The 24,799-nt window shown below is 21.9% G+C and overlaps 4 protein-coding genes and 1 long non-coding RNA gene across 6 annotated transcripts in view; 2 read left to right on the forward strand and 3 right to left on the reverse strand.

Moving 5' to 3' along the window:
- LOC129615708 (protein kinase 4-like) overlaps positions 1 to 4,168 on the reverse strand; it is a 126,860-nt gene extending 122,692 nt beyond the window's left edge. Inside the window, exon 1 of the mRNA XM_055531066.1 lies at positions 3,307 to 4,168. The gene's annotated coding sequence lies outside the window, so the exon portion shown is untranslated. The remainder of the gene's footprint in view (positions 1 to 3,306) is intronic.
- A 3,512-nt stretch (positions 4,169 to 7,680) lies between these two features.
- Positions 7,681 to 8,864, forward strand: LOC129615752 (28S ribosomal protein S15, mitochondrial). Its single transcript, XM_055531124.1, has 3 exons — positions 7,681 to 7,943; positions 8,066 to 8,199; positions 8,265 to 8,864. The coding sequence occupies exons 1-3, from the start codon at positions 7,738 to 7,740 to the stop codon at positions 8,750 to 8,752; spliced, it is 828 nt and encodes a 275-aa protein (XP_055387099.1). The 5' UTR covers positions 7,681 to 7,737; the 3' UTR covers positions 8,753 to 8,864.
- An 84-nt stretch (positions 8,865 to 8,948) lies between these two features.
- Positions 8,949 to 18,399, reverse strand: LOC129615716 (SH3 domain-containing protein Dlish). 2 transcript variants are annotated; one of them, XM_055531082.1, is made up of 3 exons: positions 11,434 to 11,544; positions 9,405 to 10,486; positions 8,949 to 9,343 (listed from the first exon to the last, which is right to left on the reverse strand). In XM_055531082.1, exons 1-3 carry the CDS (start codon positions 11,453 to 11,455, stop codon positions 9,179 to 9,181), a joined length of 1,269 nt encoding a protein of 422 aa, XP_055387057.1. In that variant the 5' UTR covers positions 11,456 to 11,544; the 3' UTR covers positions 8,949 to 9,178. The 2 variants fall into 2 exon arrangements, with proteins under 2 accessions (XP_055387057.1, XP_055387056.1); XM_055531081.1 differs by lacking the exon at positions 11,434 to 11,544 and adding an exon at positions 18,141 to 18,399 and having other exon boundaries at positions 8,950 to 9,343.
- A 481-nt stretch (positions 18,400 to 18,880) lies between these two features.
- LOC129615754 (tRNA-specific adenosine deaminase 1) lies at positions 18,881 to 20,886 on the reverse strand. The gene is made up of 3 exons (XM_055531126.1): positions 20,660 to 20,886; positions 19,889 to 20,597; positions 18,881 to 19,820 (listed from the first exon to the last, which is right to left on the reverse strand). Exons 1-3 carry the CDS (start codon positions 20,838 to 20,840, stop codon positions 19,505 to 19,507), a joined length of 1,206 nt encoding a protein of 401 aa, XP_055387101.1. The 5' UTR covers positions 20,841 to 20,886; the 3' UTR covers positions 18,881 to 19,504.
- A 1,747-nt stretch (positions 20,887 to 22,633) lies between these two features.
- LOC129615739 (uncharacterized) overlaps positions 22,634 to 24,799 on the forward strand; it is a 66,726-nt gene continuing 64,560 nt past the window's right edge. The window contains exon 1 of the long non-coding RNA XR_008697479.1: positions 22,634 to 22,811. This is a non-coding gene — a long non-coding RNA (uncharacterized LOC129615739). The remainder of the gene's footprint in view (positions 22,812 to 24,799) is intronic.

The raw sequence follows: 24,799 nt of genomic DNA on the forward strand, positions 1-24,799 counted from the left end.
TGTTATCAATTGAAATGTTCTTAAGCCTACTAAGTAAATCGGATCAAACAAAGAAACGTCGTGTTATAAATGAATTCCGTTGTATTTAATCAAAAACTATTAACTATACTTAGTGTAATTTTCAATAACAACATTGAACCACAATATTGAAATCATAAGTTTTCAAAACTTATCCATTCAAACAAAATTTCAAGCATATACCACTTTAGTATATGCCATAAATCTTTTTTGAATTAAATTGCTGAGTGAAAATGTCAGCTAGTACATTTACTATAAGTAGTATTTTTTATCTCAAAAGTACTTTTGTAGAAAGTAAGCACTACTTAAATTGTTAACTATAATCTTACAAATAGTAGCATCCTAGAGTTGGGTCAAGTAAACCTAAATTTTTATTATTTTGTAAAAAATATTTTCAAGGTAAAATTAAATCCTTAAATATTTTTGAATATGAAAGTATGTAGTATGTATGTAAGTAAATATGTATAATTAAATTTTAAATTTTCAATGAATAATCAAGATTATTAATTTTTATATGTTTACATTAATGTACTTAATTACATTGTAAGTAAATTGAAAAACCAGAAAATACGTAATATTTACGTTTACTCGAATGTGGGAATATTTTCGAATATTGAACATTTCAAAATAAAAATAAGTAAGAAATTTGTTTGACATTAAAAATGAGAAGAAATTAATTACATATTTTTGCAATTATATTTGAAGCTCCACATTTATTATTATGAGTTGCAGAAAATGTTAAAATTCTGCAAGTACAGTTGAATTTTGTATAAAAAATTTATTCATTTTTATATTATTTTAATTGAATAAAGCTTTTTGAATTGAAATGTCATCATATCGAGTATCGAATTTTACTTAATAACAATTACAACAGTACTTATTTGTTTTTCAAAGAATCTCCACAAAAGTACAAATTTCCCATCACATAAAACGTACTAAGAAATAACGTATTGTACTAAAAATTCGCATAAGCGCCATAACATGAAATGGAATTCAAACAATTCAAAAAATTAGCAAGAAACAAGGTTCTAATTTCATTTAATTAAACTTTTATGCAATGAAAATATTTATTTATTTCAAAAAATAATTTTTTCTATATAAAAAAAAAATTTATAAAAATTATACTTTAAGCAAATCAATGAAAATTTTTAATATAAGTTACGAAAAAGTACTTGACAGGAACTAAGTACTTAAAGATTATTGTATTTATAATAATTTTCAATTCATTACAAGTACACTTATTTTGCAATTATATTTTAAAATTATAATATATAAGTAAACAATATTTTAAGAAAAATAAAAATAAGTAAATAAAAAATAATATGTACTTAAATAAATAACATAAATATAGGTAAGTATGTGCAGTTAAATACAGAATAAGTACAAAAATAGTACAATACACTATAAAAGAGAAAAAATAAACCAGCTGACGTCTAAAGCAAAAAAAAAATTATGAAAAATGTGTAAAAATCTCCACTACTACTATTACAAAAATAAGTATGAAAATTTTCCCATTTTACATATGAAGGTGTCGTTTTTCAAGGTTTTTTTTGCACAAGGACGTTTAATGAGTATATAAAGAAAAATAATTTTTTTTTTTGTTTTTTTATTTTATTTTATCCAAGTTATATTTATTCATAGAGGAAAAATATAGAACAGACAAAAGGTTGTTGTAATCATTTATAAATTTTTTTGTTTTTAAATTAAGTAAGATGAATTTTATTTATATACAATATGTATGTATGTATATACTTATACATACATATATATGTATACATTTTTTTCTGTTTTTCCGTTATTTTGTTATTTATTGTTTATAAAATTAAAAATATGTATTTTAAAATTTCAAATTAATTTAAAATTTCCAAAAGAAATTTATAAAAACTACAGTAGAGTCTCTTTAATCCGCAAAAATAAATTTGACAATTAAGTACTAATATTTATTATGTACTAAGTATACATCTAAATATTTAAACGTATTATAATTTGAAAAATGGTACTTGAACATTTTAAAACAAATTGGACGTATGAGGAATTTTGAATTTAATTTTAAGTACTTAAATCAATTTGTACTTAAGTACTTATGTGAATTACCAAAATATAATTTAAGTAGTAAAGCATTTGTCCTATAAAAATTTCTGATTTTTTTTTTAAATTACTTTTTAATGCTTTTAGATTTTTGCACTTATTTAATTTTAAATTTTCTTTTTTTGTATAGTTGTACTCAAGTATTTAATATGGACATTGTTACAATTATTTGAGAACGAACTGTTAATGAGTATAATTAATAATAATGTTTTTTTCTTTTTGGTTTTTTTTTCGAAAAAGGCAAAATAAATAAGAAATTGAATGTGGGTTTTATTGTTGAAACTCAGAAAATTGTTTTATAAAATTATAAGTAAAAATATTATAATGTATTTTGCAAATTACATACACATATAAGTACTTACATATATATTTTGAGATGAAGTACTTTATACTAAACAACTTACAAAAGTAATGTAACTAATTAAGTACTTATAAGTATGTTATATTAATTGCAACATTTGAGTATAATAATTTTAATATTTTTATTTTAAATTGAGAAATTTATAATTTTCTGAAAATCAATGCAAATAATCAAAATTTAAATTATTTTAATTTAATTTTTAATTTAAGAAATTATAAGTACTTAATATGAGTTAAGTTAATGAGTATTAACATTTAAATATTTTCGTATAAAGTACATATATAAGTAATACGAAAGTACTATTTACTTTTCATATTCATTTTACTGTGCTATTAAAAATGTGCTCGTTTTTTAGCTCACGTGCAGAGAGAGAGAGCAGAGAGAGTTTCACCAGAGAAAAGATATATAAGTATGTGCATAAGTACTTATATGTACATACTTTGAATTTGATAAATTAAAATCACCTAATAATAGGTTAATAGGTATTTTTAGGCCATTATTACTGAGTATTTATGTACTTTAGGGATTTTCTTAATCAATTGTTTAATTTTAACTAAGTACCTATTTAAAATCTATTTTATTAAAAAAAAAAAACAAAGAAACCTAATTTTTGTTTTGTTAAACTGTTATACACATTCATATAAATTGTAATTTAATAAATACCCAAACTGATATACATATACTTATATCATAAATATATTATTATATTGTATAATAATATAAACAATAATATTTATAGATTTATTTTTCAAAACTTTTCTCATAAATATTGGAAAAAAAAAAATTACGCTTAAAACTAAAAAAAAAAAAAATTTTAAATAAAAATTAAAATAACATACCATATAAATGTATATATATGTTTGTAAGCATATATATACACAACGTGTATAAAAGTAGATAATTTTCCTTATATTTTGTTATATTTTTCTCTGCTACTTATTTTTCCATATAAGTATTATATTTTTTACTTTGTTATTTATATGTATACCTTTTTTTTTTTTTTACTCCAAAATCAGTATAATATTTTTGTATATCAATTTATATACTGATGTGTATTATAAATAATGTACATATACATGTGATGAGTGTTTTTTTTTTCACGAAATATACATTAAAGTATATTAATAATAGAAGTATATAATATAACGGTATATAACATTATAAATTTTACATAAGATTACATTTCACATACTGACACACTGACTGACTTGTGTTTTTATTCTTTCATTCTTTCTTTCACAAGAAGGGGTTGTTTTTTTTTCGGTTTTCTTTTTATTTTGTATATTATGTTTCTCTCTTTTATTTTTTTTGTTTCAGAAAATATATTCTACTGTTATACTATTTTCTTTTGTTTTGTTTGTTCTTTTTTTTTTTGTTATAATTTTACTATACACATTACTTTTTTTCTTTTATTAATAATGTAGCTAATTATTTATTTATTTATATTTTAATTTTAATTTAAAATATATATATATGGATAATTTTTTTAAATGTGGCGAATAATTAATTAAAAATATATATATATAGGTAAGTATATATAATAAGTAATAAAAATGAAAACAATATTTTTTTTTTTTGTTGTTGTTGTTTTTAGTTATATTTTAGTTATATTTATTTAAATAGGACTTTAAGTTATTTTATTAAGTGTATAAGTATTTTTTTAAATTTTAATTATGATTTTGTTTTTTTTTTTTTCAAATATATAGGTATATGTTTAGGTATATAATTCATTCTTATAGGTATATAATATAATAAATATAATAAGATTTCAAAAAAATATTAATTATTTTAATTTTAAATTTTTGTTGTTTTTGTTTTTTTTTTGGTTTATAAATTTTTATTATTTTTTATTTTAAATGTATTATTATTTGTGTTAGTATAGGTAATATATTTGAATTTTGTTTTTTCTCTTCTCTTAATATTTTAATTAAATTTTTTTAAAGCAATTTTTTTTTTGATTTAATTAATCTAAGTAAATGAATTTTTGTTTTGATTTTTTTCTTTAAATATCATAAATATTATTTTTTTTTAAATATATTTCATATGTATTTTGTATATATATATATATATATGTATAAATTAATTTAATTAATATATTTTAAAAAAATTTATTTTTTTTTTTTTTTTGTTTTATAATATTATTAAAGATTCAGAAAAAAATTTTTAATTTTATATTTTAAAGCGATTTTTTTTTTATTTTGAAATATTTATGAATTATAATTAAATTTTTTTTTTTTTGATTTTGCTTTTTTCTAATAAGAGTAAATATTTAAAATTTTTATTTTGAAAAATTTGGTTTTCTTTTTTTAAATTTTTTGCTTCTTTTTTATAAACATTAAATTTTATCTTTTATAATTGTTATATAAATATAGCTAGGTAGTAAGGTAAGTATGTACTTAAAGATTTAGAAAAAAAAAAAAACAAAAAATAAACAAAAATAAATTTTAAGTAATAAGAATTTAATTTAAATATGTATACCTATATTAGTGTAAATATATTATATGTATATATATATGTATGTATGTAATGAAATTTCTCTTTTAATAACACTTTTTATTTAATTTCACTACTTAATAAATATTTTTTTTAAGAAATTTTTTCTATATTTTGAATATTATTCCACTTTTTTTAATTTATTATACATGTATGTATATGTATGTACCTATTTATGTACATATTATTTATTAATTATAAATTTTGTATAATATATTTTAAAAATAGGTAGGTACCCATATATACATAAGTATTATATTCATATATTAATATTACACATTTTCAACAATTTTTAATAAAATTTAAAAAAAAAAAATAATGTTTGTAATTTATAAGAATTCAAAGAGAAAATTTTTTTGTATATTTAATATTGAAATTTTAAGACTAGAGAAATTTGATATAATAACAATAACAAGAATAACAAGACCAAAACAACAAGAATAATTTTAATGAATAAAAGAAAATATAATTAGAAATAAGGTAGGTTAAATACTATTGTATATTGTTGAAATTATTTTTTTTTTTTTTTATTTTCTTTTGCAATTTTTCTTTTTGTTTAGAATCAGTTTGTTTATTTATATATTATTTTTATAAAAGCAGCCAATCTATTATACATATATTTTATTGCATATTCAATATTATGTGCCTACATATGTACATATTTGTTTTTAAATAATTTTTTGTTTTTTTTTTTAACTTTTTCTAAAAGAATTTTCTTTCATCATATAATATATTATAATTATTATTCACATTTGTATATTCATATATATATATGTATATGGATGTGTGTGAAAGTATTTACTTTATATTATATTGTATATTTTATTTATTTTCAAATTTTTCATTTGTTTTGCTTTATTTTAGGTATTATAGATGGTAAGGTACATACATATATATGTATGTATGTACATATATACATAATTTTGTTTTTATTATAATTATGTATGGACTTGAGGAAAACGAGAAAAAAAATATTTATTATGTGTGTAAAATTATGTAATTGTGTATGTAATATAATTAAATGTTTAATATATAGGTATTTTTAAAATGTTATTTATTTATATAATTTATTTTTTTTTTTTTATATAAATATTTTATTTTATTATAAATAACGTATTAATATAATTAATATACACGGTTTGTATATTGCATATATTTATATAGATTTTTTTTTTTTTTGCTTATAAAATTTTTTGTTTTCTTTTTTTTTTTAATTTTTCTTTATTTTGTTATACATATTATATTTTAATGTGATGTGTACGAAAGTAAGTATATTTTGTATATATATATATATATATATATATATGTATGCATATGTTTCTCTTGCTTGTTATATTTTTATATATTCACTCTCTCGGTTATATTTCATTTCGCTCTCTTTGTATATTCGGTTTTTTTTTGTTCTTTTTTATTCTTTTTGAGAAATAGATTTTTCTTTTTTTTTTTTTGCTTTTTTTTTTTTTGCCTTAATAAAAATTCCTTTTCGAACAAAAATTTTTTTTTTTTTGCTTAAGAATTTCTATTTAAATATTTTAATGTATTTAAATAATTTCTTTTTTAATAATTAACTAATGGACTTAATTTCAATTATATTAAATATTTTAAACAAAACAATAATGTTTAATTAAAGTTTTTTAATTAAATTTAAAGCACACAAAAAACTAGTATATACATTTTTTTTTTCTAACTTTTTTTTTCTTTTTTCATTGAAATTTGACGTAGAATTTTTTCCTATCTATCTTCTCAAAATAAAAAAAAAAATCTGACGTTTCATTTTATTTTTGTTATATTTTTACTTTTTTTTTTTCTTTCATTTTCACTTATTTGTTTTTGTTGTTTTATGGTATATTTATGTCAAGATAATGTTCTAAAAAAAAAAAAAGAATGACAAGTGATATAAGAATAGTTATGTAGTTGGAACAATTGTGAATATAATATTTTGAAAAATGTCATTTTGTGCTAAAAGAAAAAAAAAACTAAAATTATTTAATATTATTGATAACTGTAAACATTATAAAATTGTTGGATTACGTATAACAAATATGGTTTGTAATTTTATAATTAATTCACAATTAATTTTAATGAGATGAAAAAGGAATTATTTAATATATTTCCTTTATTATTTCGGTCTGCGTGGTGTACTAAATCAAAAATTACTACAATGCAATTAATTACTATGTAAATATAGCCTAGAATTAGAAAGAGTTCTTCAGACATAAAAAGTTTCGTGAAATTAGAAGGAAAATTTTTCGTGAAATCAGAAGGAGAACATGTCTTGAAATTTCAAAGCATTCTTCAATAATTTATAATAAATTTGTTGATTATGTAGTATAATAGCAAAAATGCCAAAATAATTAATAAGATATAAAATTTTGATCCTAAGTTTATTGTACAATGAAACTTAAATTACTTCCCTACAAGTACGCTTTTTTGTGAAGATTTCAATAAACTTTTCATAAGCAAGAACTAATATATATTTTAATTATATATTTTCATATTCCTATTTGAATAAAATAAATTGAACAAAATATTTCCAATATTTTTCATGTTTTGAACGATAGAGGTCGAAAAAATTATTAAAATAACGTCAAGAAATGTATATTATTTGTCAAAAAAATGACATTTAAATGTCTTAATATCAAAAACAATCTACATGTGAAAAATAAGAAATGTAAACATTTCTTACCAAATACAGTGTATAATTTAATACAATTAAAAATATATTTTCAGACTATTTTGGATAAATTAGTTTTATCAAAGTTTATCCCATTATTAAGATGATAACATGGAAAATTCTTCGTCCAACTAATCAGATTATTGGGCAACTTACTCGCAGTTTTAAATCAGATTTAAAAATAAAATGGGTTCGTCCGGAGAAAATCGCTAGCACTGAACCTATAAAAAGTGGTGATGCTCCAACGTTACCTAATTTAGATCCAAAAGAATTCGTATTAAAATTTCGTGGGATTCCTGAATTAGAACAGTATGTTATTAATAAAAAATCTTTAATTATTTGTTGATTTGAAAAATTTAAGTATGAAGTTTACATGTCTTCACAAAAATACTCTTACAAACATTGAAATATCTATAGTTATGAATTTTTAGGGCCGATGAAATCGTTAAAGATTTATTCCGTCTTCAAAATAATCGCCGACCTTGTACTTCGCAAATTTATAAAGAAATGTTTATAACTGATGTCCAAAGGCATAAACTAGATAAAGGTTCAATGGAAGCTAGAAGTAATAAATCAATTTGAATTTGTGATCAATATAAAAAGATATAAGTAATTTTAAATGTTTTTCAGTTGCCGGTATGACTGCAGCTATTCGGCGTCTTCAAGATTTAATGAGAGAACACCCAAGAAATATTCGTATTAAATGTATTCTTAAGGAACTGATTGATAAAAGAAAGAAGTTTCTTAAATATTTACGACGTTGGGATTATAAACGATTTGAATGGCTATTGGAAAAGTTGGATTTGATTTACAAACCAGCACCATCTCAATTTCATTGGATAACAAGAAAAGAGTCTTTGCAAAAATTAACTAATACTCATTGCGAAAATATTAGACAAGAACGTTTAGATGAATATCGGAAATATTTACAAAGTCAACAAATAATTTTCCTTGAAACAAAAATTAATAATTTAGAATTTATTCGCAAAGAACAGGAGGAATGTCAAGTTGAAGTGACCGTTTCATTAGACGACATTGCTAAAGTTAAGAAACAATTAAGTGAACTCAGAGAAGCTAGAAAGTCGTTAGAAGATAATAAAGAAAAAACGGAAAGTTGAATTATGTTGACAATATTTTAAATTGAAATGAATATAAAGTTTAAGATTTCTTTTAATATGTATGCGGTTATTTTCAAATAAAACAACTATATAAAATTTTCAAGAATGAGAATTTTCCTAATTTTTTTTATTTTAATTACTTTTTTCAAATTATTTATAATCAATTCAATATTATTGTTAAATTTCCATATTCTATAATAATTATTATTACATAATAACACTATAACACCTATCCAATTTGTTTCAAAATTTATATTTCCTATCAATTTTGCATGCATATCTTCGATTTATTGTAAATTAAAAGTTTAAAATTTATTGGTTTTCAATAATGTAATTATTTGCTCTTAAACATGGCATGAGTTATTTATTTTTGTGTATAATTATTTACAACTTAAACTGAGTGACAACTACCCTAAATAATTTTACTTAAAGACTTGTCATTGCCGGTGGCCGAGCGTATGCTTTCGGGATAAATCCATATTTTCTTGTTTTTGGAGCATATGCCCAAAGCCAACCGTCTACTGTTTGGTTATTCAAATCCGCATATATCCAGTCACCACGTCGCACTGATAAATCATCTGGTGCTTGGGCCTAAAAAGATAGTTATATTATCAAATTCTAAAACAAAGATTTTTTTGTTAAATACACTTACTTTGTAATCATAAAGCATAACCATTTGCTGTCCACCACCACCACCCCCAACAGCTGTATTTTGTTGTTGCTGTTGTTGCTGTTGATGCTGGTTATTATAGCTATTCGCATTTAATTGACTATTAACATTTGCGGCTGTATTACAATGTAGCGCTGTTGTTAAATTATCCTGTAAGTTTAAAATTCCATTATTCTGATTTGAAACAATTGTTTGGCCATTTAGTTGTTGAGTTTGCTGCTGTTGATGTCCTTGATGTTGTTGCTGTTGTCCATTTGCAGGTTTTCCTTGAAAAACATTGTCAGCTGGATAAACAAAACCCGAGGGTATAAAACCCTCTTGACCATCACTTCTTACTATCCAAAACCAATCTGGGTCCTCACGATTTAAAACTGTTACAAATTCACCACGTTCTACTGAAACATCATTTTCGTCTCTTGCAATAAATGTATATAGAACAATATAACGACCACTTGGATCTTTAGCAAATGGTATGAAATCGGGTTCAGAACTTTGCAAACTTGCTTGAGAATGTTTTAATGGCGATTGTAAACCATTACTAATACTTCCTGCACCGCCACCTCCACCTATTCCAGTCGGATCATCTAACATTAGTTCAGGAGATGCGATTGATCCAGCATTTGCATTTAAACCACTCCCAGTAATACCACCAGAAGCATTTTCACTTACACTAATACCTATTCCATCAGTCAAATCATTTGGTAATAATTGATCTCTAGGTAATTTTTTTTTAATTGCCATATCAGCTAATTGTGTATTATATGGTGCACAATATGAGTGTGGTATAAAGCCTTCTTGTCTTGTATCTTGACCAATAACATAAACCCAATCATTTTCTCTATATAAAATATTAACAATTTGTCCACGTTTAACTTCTAATTCATCATCAACACATGGTGTAAAATCATGTAGAACAACCATTTTTGAATCTGGACTTAAACCATGTTCTTTTTCAATTCCCACTCTAACTAATGTTTCAATACTCGCTGAACCAGTAATACGTCCCATTCCATGATTAAGACCTAATCCACTGCCTGGTCGTGAATCAATATCATTATTTGAATCTAAAATTAAAAATAAAATGTATAAATTATTTTTTTTATTTACATAAAAGTGAAATTAACAGTTTTAAAATATTCTTGTTTTAGAATGTGTACGCATTACATAGGTATAAGCTGACTTCTATGGTCTTCTTTGTTCAAACAGAGGGCTTGACAACAAGTTTTACCCTAAAGTAATTAAAGTTTCAGGTATGTATGTACATACTTGCTTTTAACTGTTAACAATTGATTAAGTAGGTTTACTAAATTTTTAGGGCTAACAGTTGAAATCTACTGAATACCGTGGCTAAGATGTTTAAAAATAAGATTTCCAAACAATTACCATGCTTAAAAATAAATATTACATTTATTTTTGTAAATATTCAACCTCATTCATCAGTTCATTAAATATACATATATATATATATATATATATATATATAAAATAAAAAACTATAAAATCGCGAAGTTAGCTTGATGTATTAAATTAAAATAATAACATGCTTAATTTCATACTACATAGAATGTTATACGAGATGCAGAGATAGTTACGGTTAATGAATAAACTTGCGTTCTGTAAAATTTTGTAAAACATCCCCAATTTCTATATTGTACTGGCATATTATACTACATTATATAAAATCATAATAGTTGAATAATATGAGCTATGGTCCAAGTGTAATTATCATAAAATTCTTTTGAATACGTGTATAATTTTCCAAAGTATTAAAGGAAATATTTTAAAATATTCTTCTTGTACCTACAAGAAAATGAAAATAACTAATTTAATTTTTTGTTTTTGTTTGTAAGGAACAATATTATTTATGCAAATTAATAAATTGTTGATGTTATTTTTTTTTTAATTTTAATCACCACAGATTTTTTATATCCCAATTATTATTGTTATTCTACCATTATACTTGTACTTAGCTAGTTCGTTAGAGAATAACAATTTTTTCATATTTACTTACTTTCATTTGAATTTCCGGTCATTCATCTTTTTCCTATTTCTTTTCAATGAATTCTTAATCTTAATAAAATTTTGCATAAATTTCCTATTTTCTAATTTATTTTTACTTATACATTGTATACAATGTATAAGATTGCACCCATGCACTGAATTTTTAATATTTAAATGGAGGAAATCTTTTCACGGTTCTGGAATATTAAACATTTTTTCGTTTTCTGTTTTCTCTTTTTTGTTTGTTTTTTAATTAATTAAGTTTTCATTTTAATTATATTTCATGTATTGTATATTAATTTCACTAAGAAATTTATTAAAATATGAGTGAATTTAATTTTATAAGCAGAAAGAGGGTGTTGGTGTAGCTATAAGTACAATTATTTAAAAATATTAAATTTATTGAGACGTCACTCAAATGTCAGTCATTAATATTTTTCTTTTAATTTAAATTACATATATTTAATTAGAATTAAAATAACTATTAATATTAATAACAGTTAATTGCTTGCTTAAATATAACAACTCTTATCCGCCAATGGGTCTGATAAAGTACATATACATTTTATTCGCAATGAAGCTCGAATATGCAGTCATACACATAATAATCGCAGGATGTAAACTATTTCCATATTGTAAGTAGGCTCATTTTATAATTTTATAACAGAATATTTTTTATTTTAGTTTTAGTTGACTAGAGATATCGAAATAGAAGCAATCTAATCATTTAACAGAATATCAACTATAGAAAGAGAGAAAATGAACTCTTATTTTAAATTCGATTATTTCAACTTATTAAATGAAGAAGCTTTTGCTGGTATAAGAAAAAATATATCTAATTAGTATCTTTATCTTTAAAAATAATATTCCTCGCATAATCTTTCAAATTATAAGGTCTCACTCTAATTCACATTTACAATAATTCACACAGAATTACTTTTTTCCAGTTTTTTTAACATTTTTTCTAAATTTAGTTACAAAATTCCAAAATCCATATGAAATCTATTTGTACTCGTAAATATTACATATGTGTGTACATATTATTATGCTATATAAAATTCATATGTTTGTATGAATAACGTAATGTGGGAAAATATGGTATGGTATGTAATAAATGTACTTCTATTTCAATTAAAATTAATGCAAATTTCATTCTTTCAATAATTTTGCATTTAAATAAACGAAATTATAATAAATATTAACTGTATTTCAACTTCATTATTAAACATATCTTATGTAAGAATTGTGAACTTTAAAGTGTCCAGGATGTAGAACCACTTATCATCAATTATACCATATTTAGTTTAATGGAAATTTTTAATATAACTTTTTTTTTGTTTTCTTCTGTTTTATTTCAACATTATAAAAAAATGGAAAAATTGAATTGAAAAATGAAAAAATTAACTTGTTAATTCATCCATAAAGTTAATCGAAAAAGTAATAAGTAATATAATAATAATTTTCATGATTATTAAAATTTTTTCCCATAATTTCTTTTTTTTTAATAATAAGTTACTTTGACCTTATCGTGTTAAATACAAATTAAATGTTTATCAATTTTATTCAAATAGCAATTTAATATATATTTTTATATTTTAGGAAATATTTGGTTCCATAGTAGTCCTAATTACACAAACGTACATTTTATGGAATTATCAGGAATTACGTTAAGTTTGAATCTTAATTCTAGGCTTCAGCAGTAATTCCTACATTATGAATTTTCTCTATTTAAATATAAATGTCGCTGATTTATTATTCTAATAAATTGAAGATAAATTAAGGAAATTAAGGCGCAGACTCAGACAAACGAAGGAATCACCGCAAAAATAGTTTACTTACATTTTTCTTACATGGAATACACTCTCGTTAAAAATACTTCAAAATACCTCGTCTATTTTATGAGATACGCGGTCAATACCAAAAACTAAAATACTTTTTGTAAATTAAATAAATTCTTTTCTATATTAATTTTGAATATATATAGAAAATTGAAAGTTCATTATTATATACATACGTATACAAAATCATATTCAAAATTCTAGGTGTATTAAAATTAAAATATTCTATTATATATTATTTACAAATAAGAAAAATTCCATTCTATACTTAAGTTACTCTTATATTACACAAATAATATTTTTAAAGGTTGTTTGCATTGAACTGATTTAAATTACAACATATTCAACCTACACGGGTAATTTAATCTTTTGTTTTTAACCATTCTCAGATAAGATAAAATTATTGAAAACAACTTAAGTATACGCAAATAAAAAAAAAATTGTTTACAATAAAAAATTTATTAATTTATTAATGCAAAAAAGGCAAAAAAAAATATATCGCTTAGAATATTAGATAAATAAATGTAACACATGGTACAGGATGTTTCGTTCAAGGTTGAACGCTATTAATGTAATATGAACCAGAAAGGATTTTGTAAAATGGTCAATATTAATAACATTGCCATGGTATTTTAATATTAGAATCATATTGAAAAAATTAAATATATTGAAAATCATATTGAAAAATATTTATAATTAATAATTAAATTTTTTAAATTTTAGGTTGGATTTAATAATAGAATTATGATGAAACCATAATACGAATGATGAAAAATATTGGTGATGCGATCAGCATATAAAAATTTCTAGAAGAAAGAATCTAAAGCTATTTAAAAAAATTTTATCCAAAAAAATTTGAAGGAGAATATAAAACATTACGAGCTTTTATTTGAATGTATATATATTAAATTTAATTAAGTTCATGATGAATATTTTTTGATGACATGAGAAGAATGATAACTAGAACAAGAATTTTATTATGTATATTTCAGTATATATTTAATTGTATTAATAGTAGTATGAGATTTCGATTTCAAAATCAGTTTTAATTAGATTTTCAAATAATTTAAAGCCTTTCTTTAAATTTAAAAAAATTATTTAAAAAATATTTTGTATTCAAAACTTTTATTTATAGGTTAATTTATTTAAGAATTTATCTCTATTTGTAATATTTTTGGTATATAAAAGTTGATATATATAAATGTACTTATGCAATATCTTTATTTTGTCTAACTATTTAATAGACTAAATCTGCTTAATATAAGTACTTATAGATTAAGTATATTAATGACAATTAGCCGAAATGATTATTAATTACATATTATGTATATCCAATCATAAAATAAGTTAAGTAAATAATTTTATGTTAAGTATTAGGAATAAATACTAAATACTATTATAGAAAAAAATAATATACTGAAATATGGTAGATGGTAGAGAGCGTAGAAAAATGGTAGGTCACTTATTCGAGTCTAGTTGAAGGAGAAAAATTTTGTAATTTTTCTGCCTTGATTCGTTACATTGATTACATTATCCATCTGTTCTACAGTTGTATAATAGTACAAATATTTATTTGTACATATAGATACAATTAAAATCTTATAATAAGTAAAAGATATTATTTTTCATTAATTAATTATTGTAACTTCAGCCATTGCAATAATTTAAAAACTCTATTACACAATTTATTATAAAGTAAATTAATTAAATTTTATTTTTGAAACATTAAAATAGACTTTTCTACAATATATACAGACTTCTTATCCATGAACAGGTTATTTTAGCATAAGTTGTGTTACAAGAAACTCTATAATATTGAAGATCAGAAACTATTTCTTATACCCAAAAATTACAATATTCAATATTTTCGATTACTCATAATTTATAAGTTTTTAACCAATTCATTAGAAGAATCAAAAATTTTATACGCTTATTTTGTTTTAACTTTCAATTTTTTTTTTAACTAATTAAAATATATGGAATATAGATTATAAAAACCGGAGAAAACAGCCAAAACTTAAAGAAAAAAAAAACAATCCCCCATTTAATAAAGTAAGAAAATGAAGCCTTATTAAAGGTGTTATGAAAAACTATTGAGAAAAAGATGAAATGTTGTACAAAAATATTTTATACATTATGCTTATGTATGTGTAACTTTAATTTTACTGCACCATAAAATAGATTTTTTTTTTTTTTAAATCCAGAAATCAAGTTCTTCGTTATAGTCTTTTGATGTTTAAAACACATGACACAATATGTGTATGGTTACAATATAGCTAAAGAACAGAAATGTAAATAAGTGAAGAGTAAATGAAATGGGTACAAAATATCACATTTATGTTTTCTAATACACATTCTTCATTAGACGGTTTTTACAATTCTTTTCTAATGTTAAATATTTATATTTTCTTTATATAGAAAAATCACATCGTTAATTAAAACCTGATACCTATTATTCTTTTCTATAATAAAATTATGTATAATATATATATCATAAATAAATTTCCGTAATTTATTAAAATTCCATTTTTAATTATGATTTTGCATTTTACAATATTTATGGAACATAAATATTGTATGTAGCTACTATTTGCGGTTTTTTTTCTTAACTTTATGTAATTAAATATTTTTTTAGTATTTATGTATATTATTTTTACTGTAATACATATCAATATCTATATATATATATATTTTGATTCTTACTTCCTTAATAAGAAATATATTGTGTTCCTTTATATCTAATTTGACTTATATTAGTGTATATAATTAAAAAACTCACATAAATTCATTCAACTATAAATTTATTATTGATATTTGATTATAATGTGTTAAAATTCTAATTAGAATTTTAAAAATAATAAAATTTTCTTTTCATATTATTATGAAAGAAATTCTAATAATAATGAAAACTAAAACATACGTATATTTAAAAGATTTTAATAGCAATGAAATGAAAAAAAAAATATAAAAACACACAGTCATCGAACTTTTTTCTTTTGTTTTTATTCTTTTACTTCTAATATTCTCATCGAAATTATAATGATTTGTTTTTAAGAAAATAATCATATTAAGAACAAAAAAAAAAATAACAATAAAAATATTATTAAATACATTTTAATATAAGAGAATATAAACAAAAGAAAATCAAAATATACAAAAGATTTCCAGGAATATTTTCTATATTATGTATATATACACGTGTGTATATATATACATAATATAGAATGTACACTAAATACACATATAGCTTAAGTCCAATTCATCAATTTTATAAGAGAAACATTTAAAATATTTATTTTTTCCTTCTTCACTCTAACGGGGAGAGCATAGGGCTAGTGTATGATATCATTAGGTTAAGTCATGCCCTAGTTTCATTGAGTCATAGAGTTTTAACCTAGGTAGGTAGGTAGATGACTAGTCTGTCCCAGTTGTTTTCCTTTTATATTAATTATTTAAGGTTAATTAATATTTATTGTTTATTTTTCTTAGTTTTTAATATCGAATATTAATGAATACTAATATGAAAATTACTTGTATACTAGTATTTATAAGTATTGTATGATTAAGTTGATATTAGACTATAATTCTAGTAGTTATTGACTTTAATTTTAATACTGACCTGACTGGGGCTTGAACCCGAGACCCTTCTGTTAAAGTATCGGTGCCATAACCACTGGTCATTTCAAATAATATTAAAATTAATAACCATCAATGGTCATTTAAAATATTACTTAAGTATAAAAATAAATCAAAAATTGAGAATTTTTTTTTTTTATTTAAATTTATAAAAGAGACAATTAAAATCCTATTGTCGTTTCCATAATTATTTCAATTCCAATTGAATTCGCAATTTAATAATTACTTAAATTTTACATTTTCGAAAGAAAATAGTGGTCTTATGTTAATATTAGTAAATAAAGAAAATTAAATTTGATAAAGAATTTGAGGAGTTTCCGTTTATAAATCCAAATTTATGACTTAAATAACTTTGATATTAAAAATATCTATTAATAACTTAAAATTTTTATTAAAGTACATTTTTGATAGAAGTTCAATATTTCACTGTGATAAGTACACTGTAAATATTAAATTGTCAATTGTCAAAAATTTGTCAAGTTAGAACTGTCAATTGTCAAAAAAATTCTTCAAATAAATTGATCAAATATAATGAGATCTATAAAATGAACGAATCTTAATTCATTTCAAATATTAAAGACACATGATCACGACCCTAATATCAAAATAGTTGCATGAATATTAATTAAATAGGGAAATTTCTCAAACTTTGTTTCTCATTACTTTATAAATGAATTTTGATTATTACATCATAATTACTTATCTCAGTTATTTAATTTTTGAAATTGTTACACTCTAGAACTAGACGTATCGGCTAAAATTATTGTATATATACACATAATATGTATATATAAATTTGTATATACACGAATCTTTTGAGAAGAAACACAGAATAATAATTCGAAGAGGATACAAAAAAAAAAAAAAAAAGAGAGGAAGAGGGAATATACATTCATATGAGATTAAAGAATTGAGAATTGAATCGAAAATGTACCTGTTTTTTTTTGTACCTGTTGCATTAATTTTATTATTTAATAAAGTAAAAATAAAAATTTTAAATAAAATATAATTTGGAATTATTAAAAATTAGAAAATTTCGTATCTACACATAATTAGGGAAATTTTATTTATCCTTTTTTTATAATTTGGAAGAATAAGGAATTGCTTAATTATCCACAAAGTTTTACGAACTTTAAGAATATTATGCTTTAATTAATCAATTCAACTTTATAAATAACAATTCGAATTAAAATACAAAAAAAAAACTCTTGAATAAAACTCGAACTAAAAATTTTAAACTTACTTTTTTTCTTTTTACCCCGTCGTATTCGAACTGGGCAAAGAAATGCCATTTTGCAATGTCACACACCAGAATTAATATATAAATAACAATTAAACAAAAAAAAAAAACAACAAAATCTGAATTTTCTTAAATTCAACAACAAAAAAACAAAAAAAAAAATTGATTTTATTTTTTAATTATTTTTTTCCTTAATAATCACATAATTATAAAATTTAAAAAACAATTCATTTTTTAAACACTTTATTTTTTCTCTTCTCAAATAAATTTTTTTTTTTTTAAATTTAATATTTTTTTGTTTCAATTTTATAAATTTTTTCTACTCGTTTTAATACTCATAAGATTTTTTTCTTTATTTATAAACTATTTTAAGAAATATTTTACCACGATCATCACCCGCTTCGACGAAATGATGAAAACTTGACTGGTCAACCACCAGCCAGCCAGCCAATCTATAGGAGCAAGAAAACGAAGAAAAATTTTCTCTATAAGTTTGAATGAAAAAAAAAAGAAGTTATTTTTTTTTCTGGTGTCTTTAAAAGACAAACCAAAAATATTGGTTAGAGTGAGATGGTTGGCTACTTGGTTATGGTTATTATTATGGTAGTTATTTTTTTTTTTATCAAAGAAGAATAGTTAACATTATTGTAAAGATTTCACTAATAAATAGTGACATCTATCGGTGGATATTGAATATATAAATAGTTTTATTTTAAGTAATTAAGGGTTTTAGTATCTAGTAATATCAAGTCTAGAATATAGCAAATTCTAAGTACTTTAGTATAAAGAAATTATTTTCAGAAATAAATGAAATGGAAATTCCAGTTATAACTACTAAGAAATTATAGTTAAAAAAAAGTATTTGAAAGGATGTATTTGTAGTTAAGGCACTGATTTTCTGGCAGCTTCCCAAAAGTATCATATAAATTTTGTTGATTCAAAAGTATTACAAGTTCTCAAAACTTCTTGCAATGGCTGCTAAATTACAACTTTTCAATGCGGAAATTACAATTCTTAAACAATTACAGTTCTTAAACTATATATTTAGAATTAAAATAAAAACTCGCTATAAAAATAGACTTGCATACATAAAACCCATAACTTCCGGGAGTATAAGAGTAGTGTATCCAGTAATTTATTAATTGTAATGGAAATACAACTGGTAAATTTACTTTATCCTTCAAAAATAAATCATTCAAAAGTAAATTATTTATTTTTTTTACAAACAACAGTTCGGCACTTTTTGTTAGTCTACTAAAAAATTGGGATAAAAAAAAAATCCTTAACTATTATTTTTTACAAATTATACAAAATGAATTAAAAAAATTCCTGACAACAATAATAATAATGATATTTATAACTAAATATCATAATTTTACTTTGAAATTTAAAAGATCTTCTGGTTTTTCTGTCCAACTACCAAAAAAATCAGTTTTCAAAGAGTTCCAAGCGTTTTGATAACATTCTGATAATATTTTTAATTCTTTATAAGAAAGTTGTAATTTAGATTCTCCGATTTTTCTCAAAATCTTATCTTTTATCGTTGGGTAATGGTTAACGACTTCAATGAATTTTTTTGATAGCATAAATTTAGATATTTGAAGTACTCCACATAATGGTGATTTTTCAAGCGCTTTTTTTGTAATACCTTGTTTTTTACCATTGATTGCGTTTTCTAAAGGTCTTAAATGAAAAAAAAAAATTAGTTAGAAAATGTAGTTTAGCACAAATTTATATAGGCAGGTACTTACTTTTCGTTTTCTGGTGTATTACACCAAGCAATACTACGTGGTGATGGTTTCTTATCATCTAATTTAGTTAAGTAAAATATTGTATCACAATTTATTCTTATATCCGGTTCTTGCAGTATATATCTATCATTTATAAATTTTTTAATTTTCCATCGATTATAAATTGCTCTTTTAATCGATTCCATAACATGAATTTCATAACAGAAATTCAATGTTTTAAAATATATTGGATCCTTTAATAATAAATCTAATAAGGCACCTTGAACACCAAGTATATTCCACTTTGATAATTTATCACTACATGACATTGATAAAGTTCTAACACCTCGACCAGGTTTCGTACGTAAAGCTCCTTCTTCTTGATTCAATGGATCATTTTTTTCTCCTGTTATTGAATTATATCCTTTTATAATACCTAAAATTTTAGCACCAGTACAAACATAATCACTATCTAATTTTGTTTTTTTCGATGCAACAGCTTCGTCGTTATTCTCTGTAATTGTTGCATCACCACAAGGAGGATGTGTACTAAAGAAATGATATGTTATATCAGGATTTAAAGAAAAGTAACATTTTGTTTTATCAAATTGAAAAATTTCATTATTCTTAAGCATTTCACTATAAATATAACGAAGAAATGATCTGCGGCAAATAATTTCAGCATGTGAATCATTAAGAATTGTACCATTTGGACACATTTTATCAACTCCTTGAACAAATAAAAAAAACAAAAATACAATTTTATTTTGAGCACAAATTATATAATCTTACCTATACATTTTGTGCCAGTTCCAAGTGCAACTACTTTGCATTCTTTGGATTTTTGATTATATTCGATAATAGTTGAAAGAATACTCCATTGTTCAACGTCATTTTCAATATTTTTTATTAAATTTGTAAATTTTTCAATTGATATTTCAGCTATTTTTTCACAAGATGGATATTCAGTCATATTTTATTTAGAAAATAACTTAATTTTCCAAACTAAACAGAAGTAAGTAAATTTCATCTTCATGTTTACGTGCAAATGTGACGTTTCGCACATGTTGATTGTTTTGAAGACTTTAGTTAATAACAGTCAACATGGTGCAATGACAACAGGTTGATTTCGTAATTTTTGATTGTTTACACTGTCATTCGTTTTAAAAATGCATATTATGTCTACAATTTTTTTTTAATCTGCTTATTTTTTTTAATAATTGCCATTCAATAATAACGGAAGGAGAAGAATATAAAGCATGCTGTTTCCCTTGTTAGTTACTTGGGCAGGAAACTAATAACGATCGAAAATAAATAAGTTGTTCAAAAAATTTTTAAAGAACTTAATTCTCTTATTAATTCGAAGCCTAAGTTTTTCGTTTTTCAATTTTCAATAATGAATTTTAGTTTATTTGAATAAAAACTAACAAATCAAAGAAAAAAATTAAAATGACAAACGTCAAAGCATTAAGAAGAATGAATTTATTTATTTTTTAATTGGATTACAGCGGCATCTAACATTTTGTTAAAGAATCTACAACTTATAGAAATGAGAAGCAGCTCCATCTCTGCGCTGAAAACATATTCAATGAAAAAAATTTCAAAACAAATTTTAATAGAAAGTTAATTTATTTATAAAATTACTAATGAAATGGAACAGCACTCTGTTAATAGATAATTATAGCAAATTAACTTAAATATTGAAATAAATATGGTACGGTGCAAAATAAATATGTGCGCATAAATATTCATTAAAATCCTTAAAAATTGAGACTATATATTTAAAATTATTACTAAGAACACAAACCACTATGTTGTTTTCGTTCATTTAATTATTAAGTTAAAAATATACGATATTACCTTCCTTAAATTTCATTTTTAACATTACCTTATTATTGTGAATATTTAATAAAAATTACGTAAAAAAAAACGTAATATTTTTGAATTGTGCTTGATTTTGTTATTTTTTTTACTCTTTTTTTATATTTCAGAGAATTTCTTCTCATTATATTCTTATCATTCAATTATTTTTAATATTTTTATTTAAAACACATATTGTAGCAGTATGAAATTAAATAATACGAATAACAGTTCGACTAATTATGAATCTGTCAGAGCCATCCATATAACTTTTTTCATTAACCTTATTAACTTTTATATAAATACTTCTATTTTTTCAAATTTTGGGAATGCTTTGGATATTGAATAACATTTACAATAAAAATCATTTTCTTTGCATTTTAAAATTTATATATCTCGTTATTATGGCAGCTAGAGTACTTGACTTGAAATCATTTTGAAACTAAAGCTGCATTTTCACTAAATCAGTTTGAAAGCCGGAAAATAACGTTAAGCTATTACGTTTCAAATTATTAATAACATTTCAAGTAAAGTAGTCAAAATATTTTCAAGCCGGCTTCAAGTCAAATAACGTTCATACTGGGGGAAAGAAAATTTTAACTACGCTTGAAGCTGCCATATTAAGCATTAAAAGTAATATCGTGAATTATAAAAATTAATAAAACTCCATTTTTTTTTTATATGGCAACTCTTTAATATCGTTTTAATGCTGAGTTGGGGAATTTTTATTATTTGGAATTCTCCAAAACATGACATTATTTTTGACATTAAAAATTAAAAAGAACCAAAAAAGGTAATTTTTTGTTTTTGTTTTATTCATTGGAGATTTTGACAGAAAGTAAATAAGAATTTCGCGGATTTTACTCGCTACGAATTGTGAAGAAAAAAAATTAAAGTTTTATTAAAAAAAATAATTGCAGATTGCAAAAAAATTTTTGTTTCATTGTGAAATAAAATTTAATTTTCGTATGTTTTTTAATCTTATTATGATAAATGTATGATTAAAAAAGGAAAAAAAAAATCGATTAATTGAAAATTAGTAAAGAAAAAAAAAACAGCAAAAAAAAAAAGAAGGAAAAAATTGGTAAGTTCCAATTTCATATTTTCAATAGGAAAGAAAAAAAAAACTTTCTAATTATAAAAAATGTAGATAAAATATTCAACCACCACCACCACCCCCTTATTACACAAATCTACAGATACAAAATATTAAGTAATATTTGTTAAATATATGCAAATACCTGCTTACCTACTTGCATACCTAATTCGGTAAAAGGAAATAAATTACATAAAATTTTGTATATTGTATTTATGTACATACACATGTACAATATTAATTACACAAATAATTTTAATTTTTAAATCATTTTAGAGCTCAATAATTGTTGCAGTTTCAATATTTTATTAATTTGTAATGTATAATACTGAAAGAAAAAAAAAAACGAGAAAAAAAGAAAGAAATCAAGATTAAGTTCAGTCAATAGGTGAAGGATAAAAATGCAATATACATACTTTAATACCTACATATGTACATATATTCTAGTAACTATATACAATATTTCCTTTAATGCTTACCTACCATACTCGAATACATACTTATGTACATATTAAACAACACAACATTGTAGTGCACATGTACCGAATCAATTGATTTCTTGTATAAAGGTGTCAAATTTCCGTATTGAAAAGAAGGAATCTTTTTTATTTTGTTTTAAATAAGGCGCAAGTAGTATGGGTACAGAAATACATTCCTAATCAAAATGTTTTTCTTGTGTTAGTTACTAGAAATAAAAATCAATAATAATTAAATTTTTTTTTATTAATAAATCGATTTTATATTAAGAATATTAAAAATTTCGATTATAAACAATTTCGAATATAAAAATTATTTTAGAAAATTAAAGAAATACTTTTAGGATTGGAGAATATGGATTGGAGGATTTATTATAACTTGTATTATATGTGGAAATTATAATAATATCTATATTTATATTCTTTATTTTAATTGAAAATTTTAAAAAATTTTTAATTGTAGTTGCACCTACATTAATTTGTTACATTTTTCCAAATACTCAAATTTAAATGATTTTTGTGTAACTAAGTACCTACCTACTTAGTTACAAGTACTTTAATACAAGCTTTTCAATATAATTTAATATTTTTTATTAAATTGTATATATATATATGTATATATATATATGTATATATATATATATATATATATATATATATATAGATATATAAAAAACAAACATGAAATCAAGTAAGTGAGTTGTGGATTGCGATTTTTATGTTTTTTTCTTTTTCATAATAAAAACTAGATATGTTTGCATGCATACCTACATAATGTAAAAATATTGTATGTAAAATTGTTGATAATTGTAAAAATTTTGATGGTATGTATTATTTAAGTATATACATACCTACAACTATATTTCTACTTTGGAAACTTGCTGTAAAATTTTTCTATAATAATTTAATTTACCTGTCCTACCTACATATATTAGTACATTAGTATTTATATTTATATTTTAATATAGCTTGTAATTGTACACAGTGCTACCCAGTACGTATTACAAGTACAATATTATTACTTTTGCTCATAAATGTCTAAATACTCATATATTTGGTTGACTATATTGTATGTATATATAAAAATGTAAATACTAAATATGGATAAAGCAGCAAATCCATAGTTTTCAGTAATTTGATGTAAAACAAAATCGTTTATAATATGAGTTTATGTACATTACTCTTTATTAATATTATTTTAAAATTATTGGTATGTGCATCATGTTTATGCTACTCATATTGTGCATCGAGTATGTAAAATTGTAAATAATAGATATATTTATATTGGAACAGGTATACATTTATGGAAACATAATTTAATGTTATTTGTTGTTATAGGTACATAAATATTTTTAATTGAGAAAACTAAACTTGAATGAAATTTGAACTTGTATGTAAGATTTTAGAAAAGAAAAAAAACTTGTAGGTGAGATTTGAAGATTGTAATGATATGTATGTTGAAAAATTTTTATTCAGGTATTATAAATTTGTTGTAAAATG

Source organism: Condylostylus longicornis, unplaced genomic scaffold (assembly GCF_029603195.1).
Source record: "Condylostylus longicornis isolate FDR11 unplaced genomic scaffold, ASM2960319v2 ptg000145l, whole genome shotgun sequence".
Taxonomy (NCBI): Eukaryota; Metazoa; Arthropoda; class Insecta; order Diptera; family Dolichopodidae; genus Condylostylus; species Condylostylus longicornis.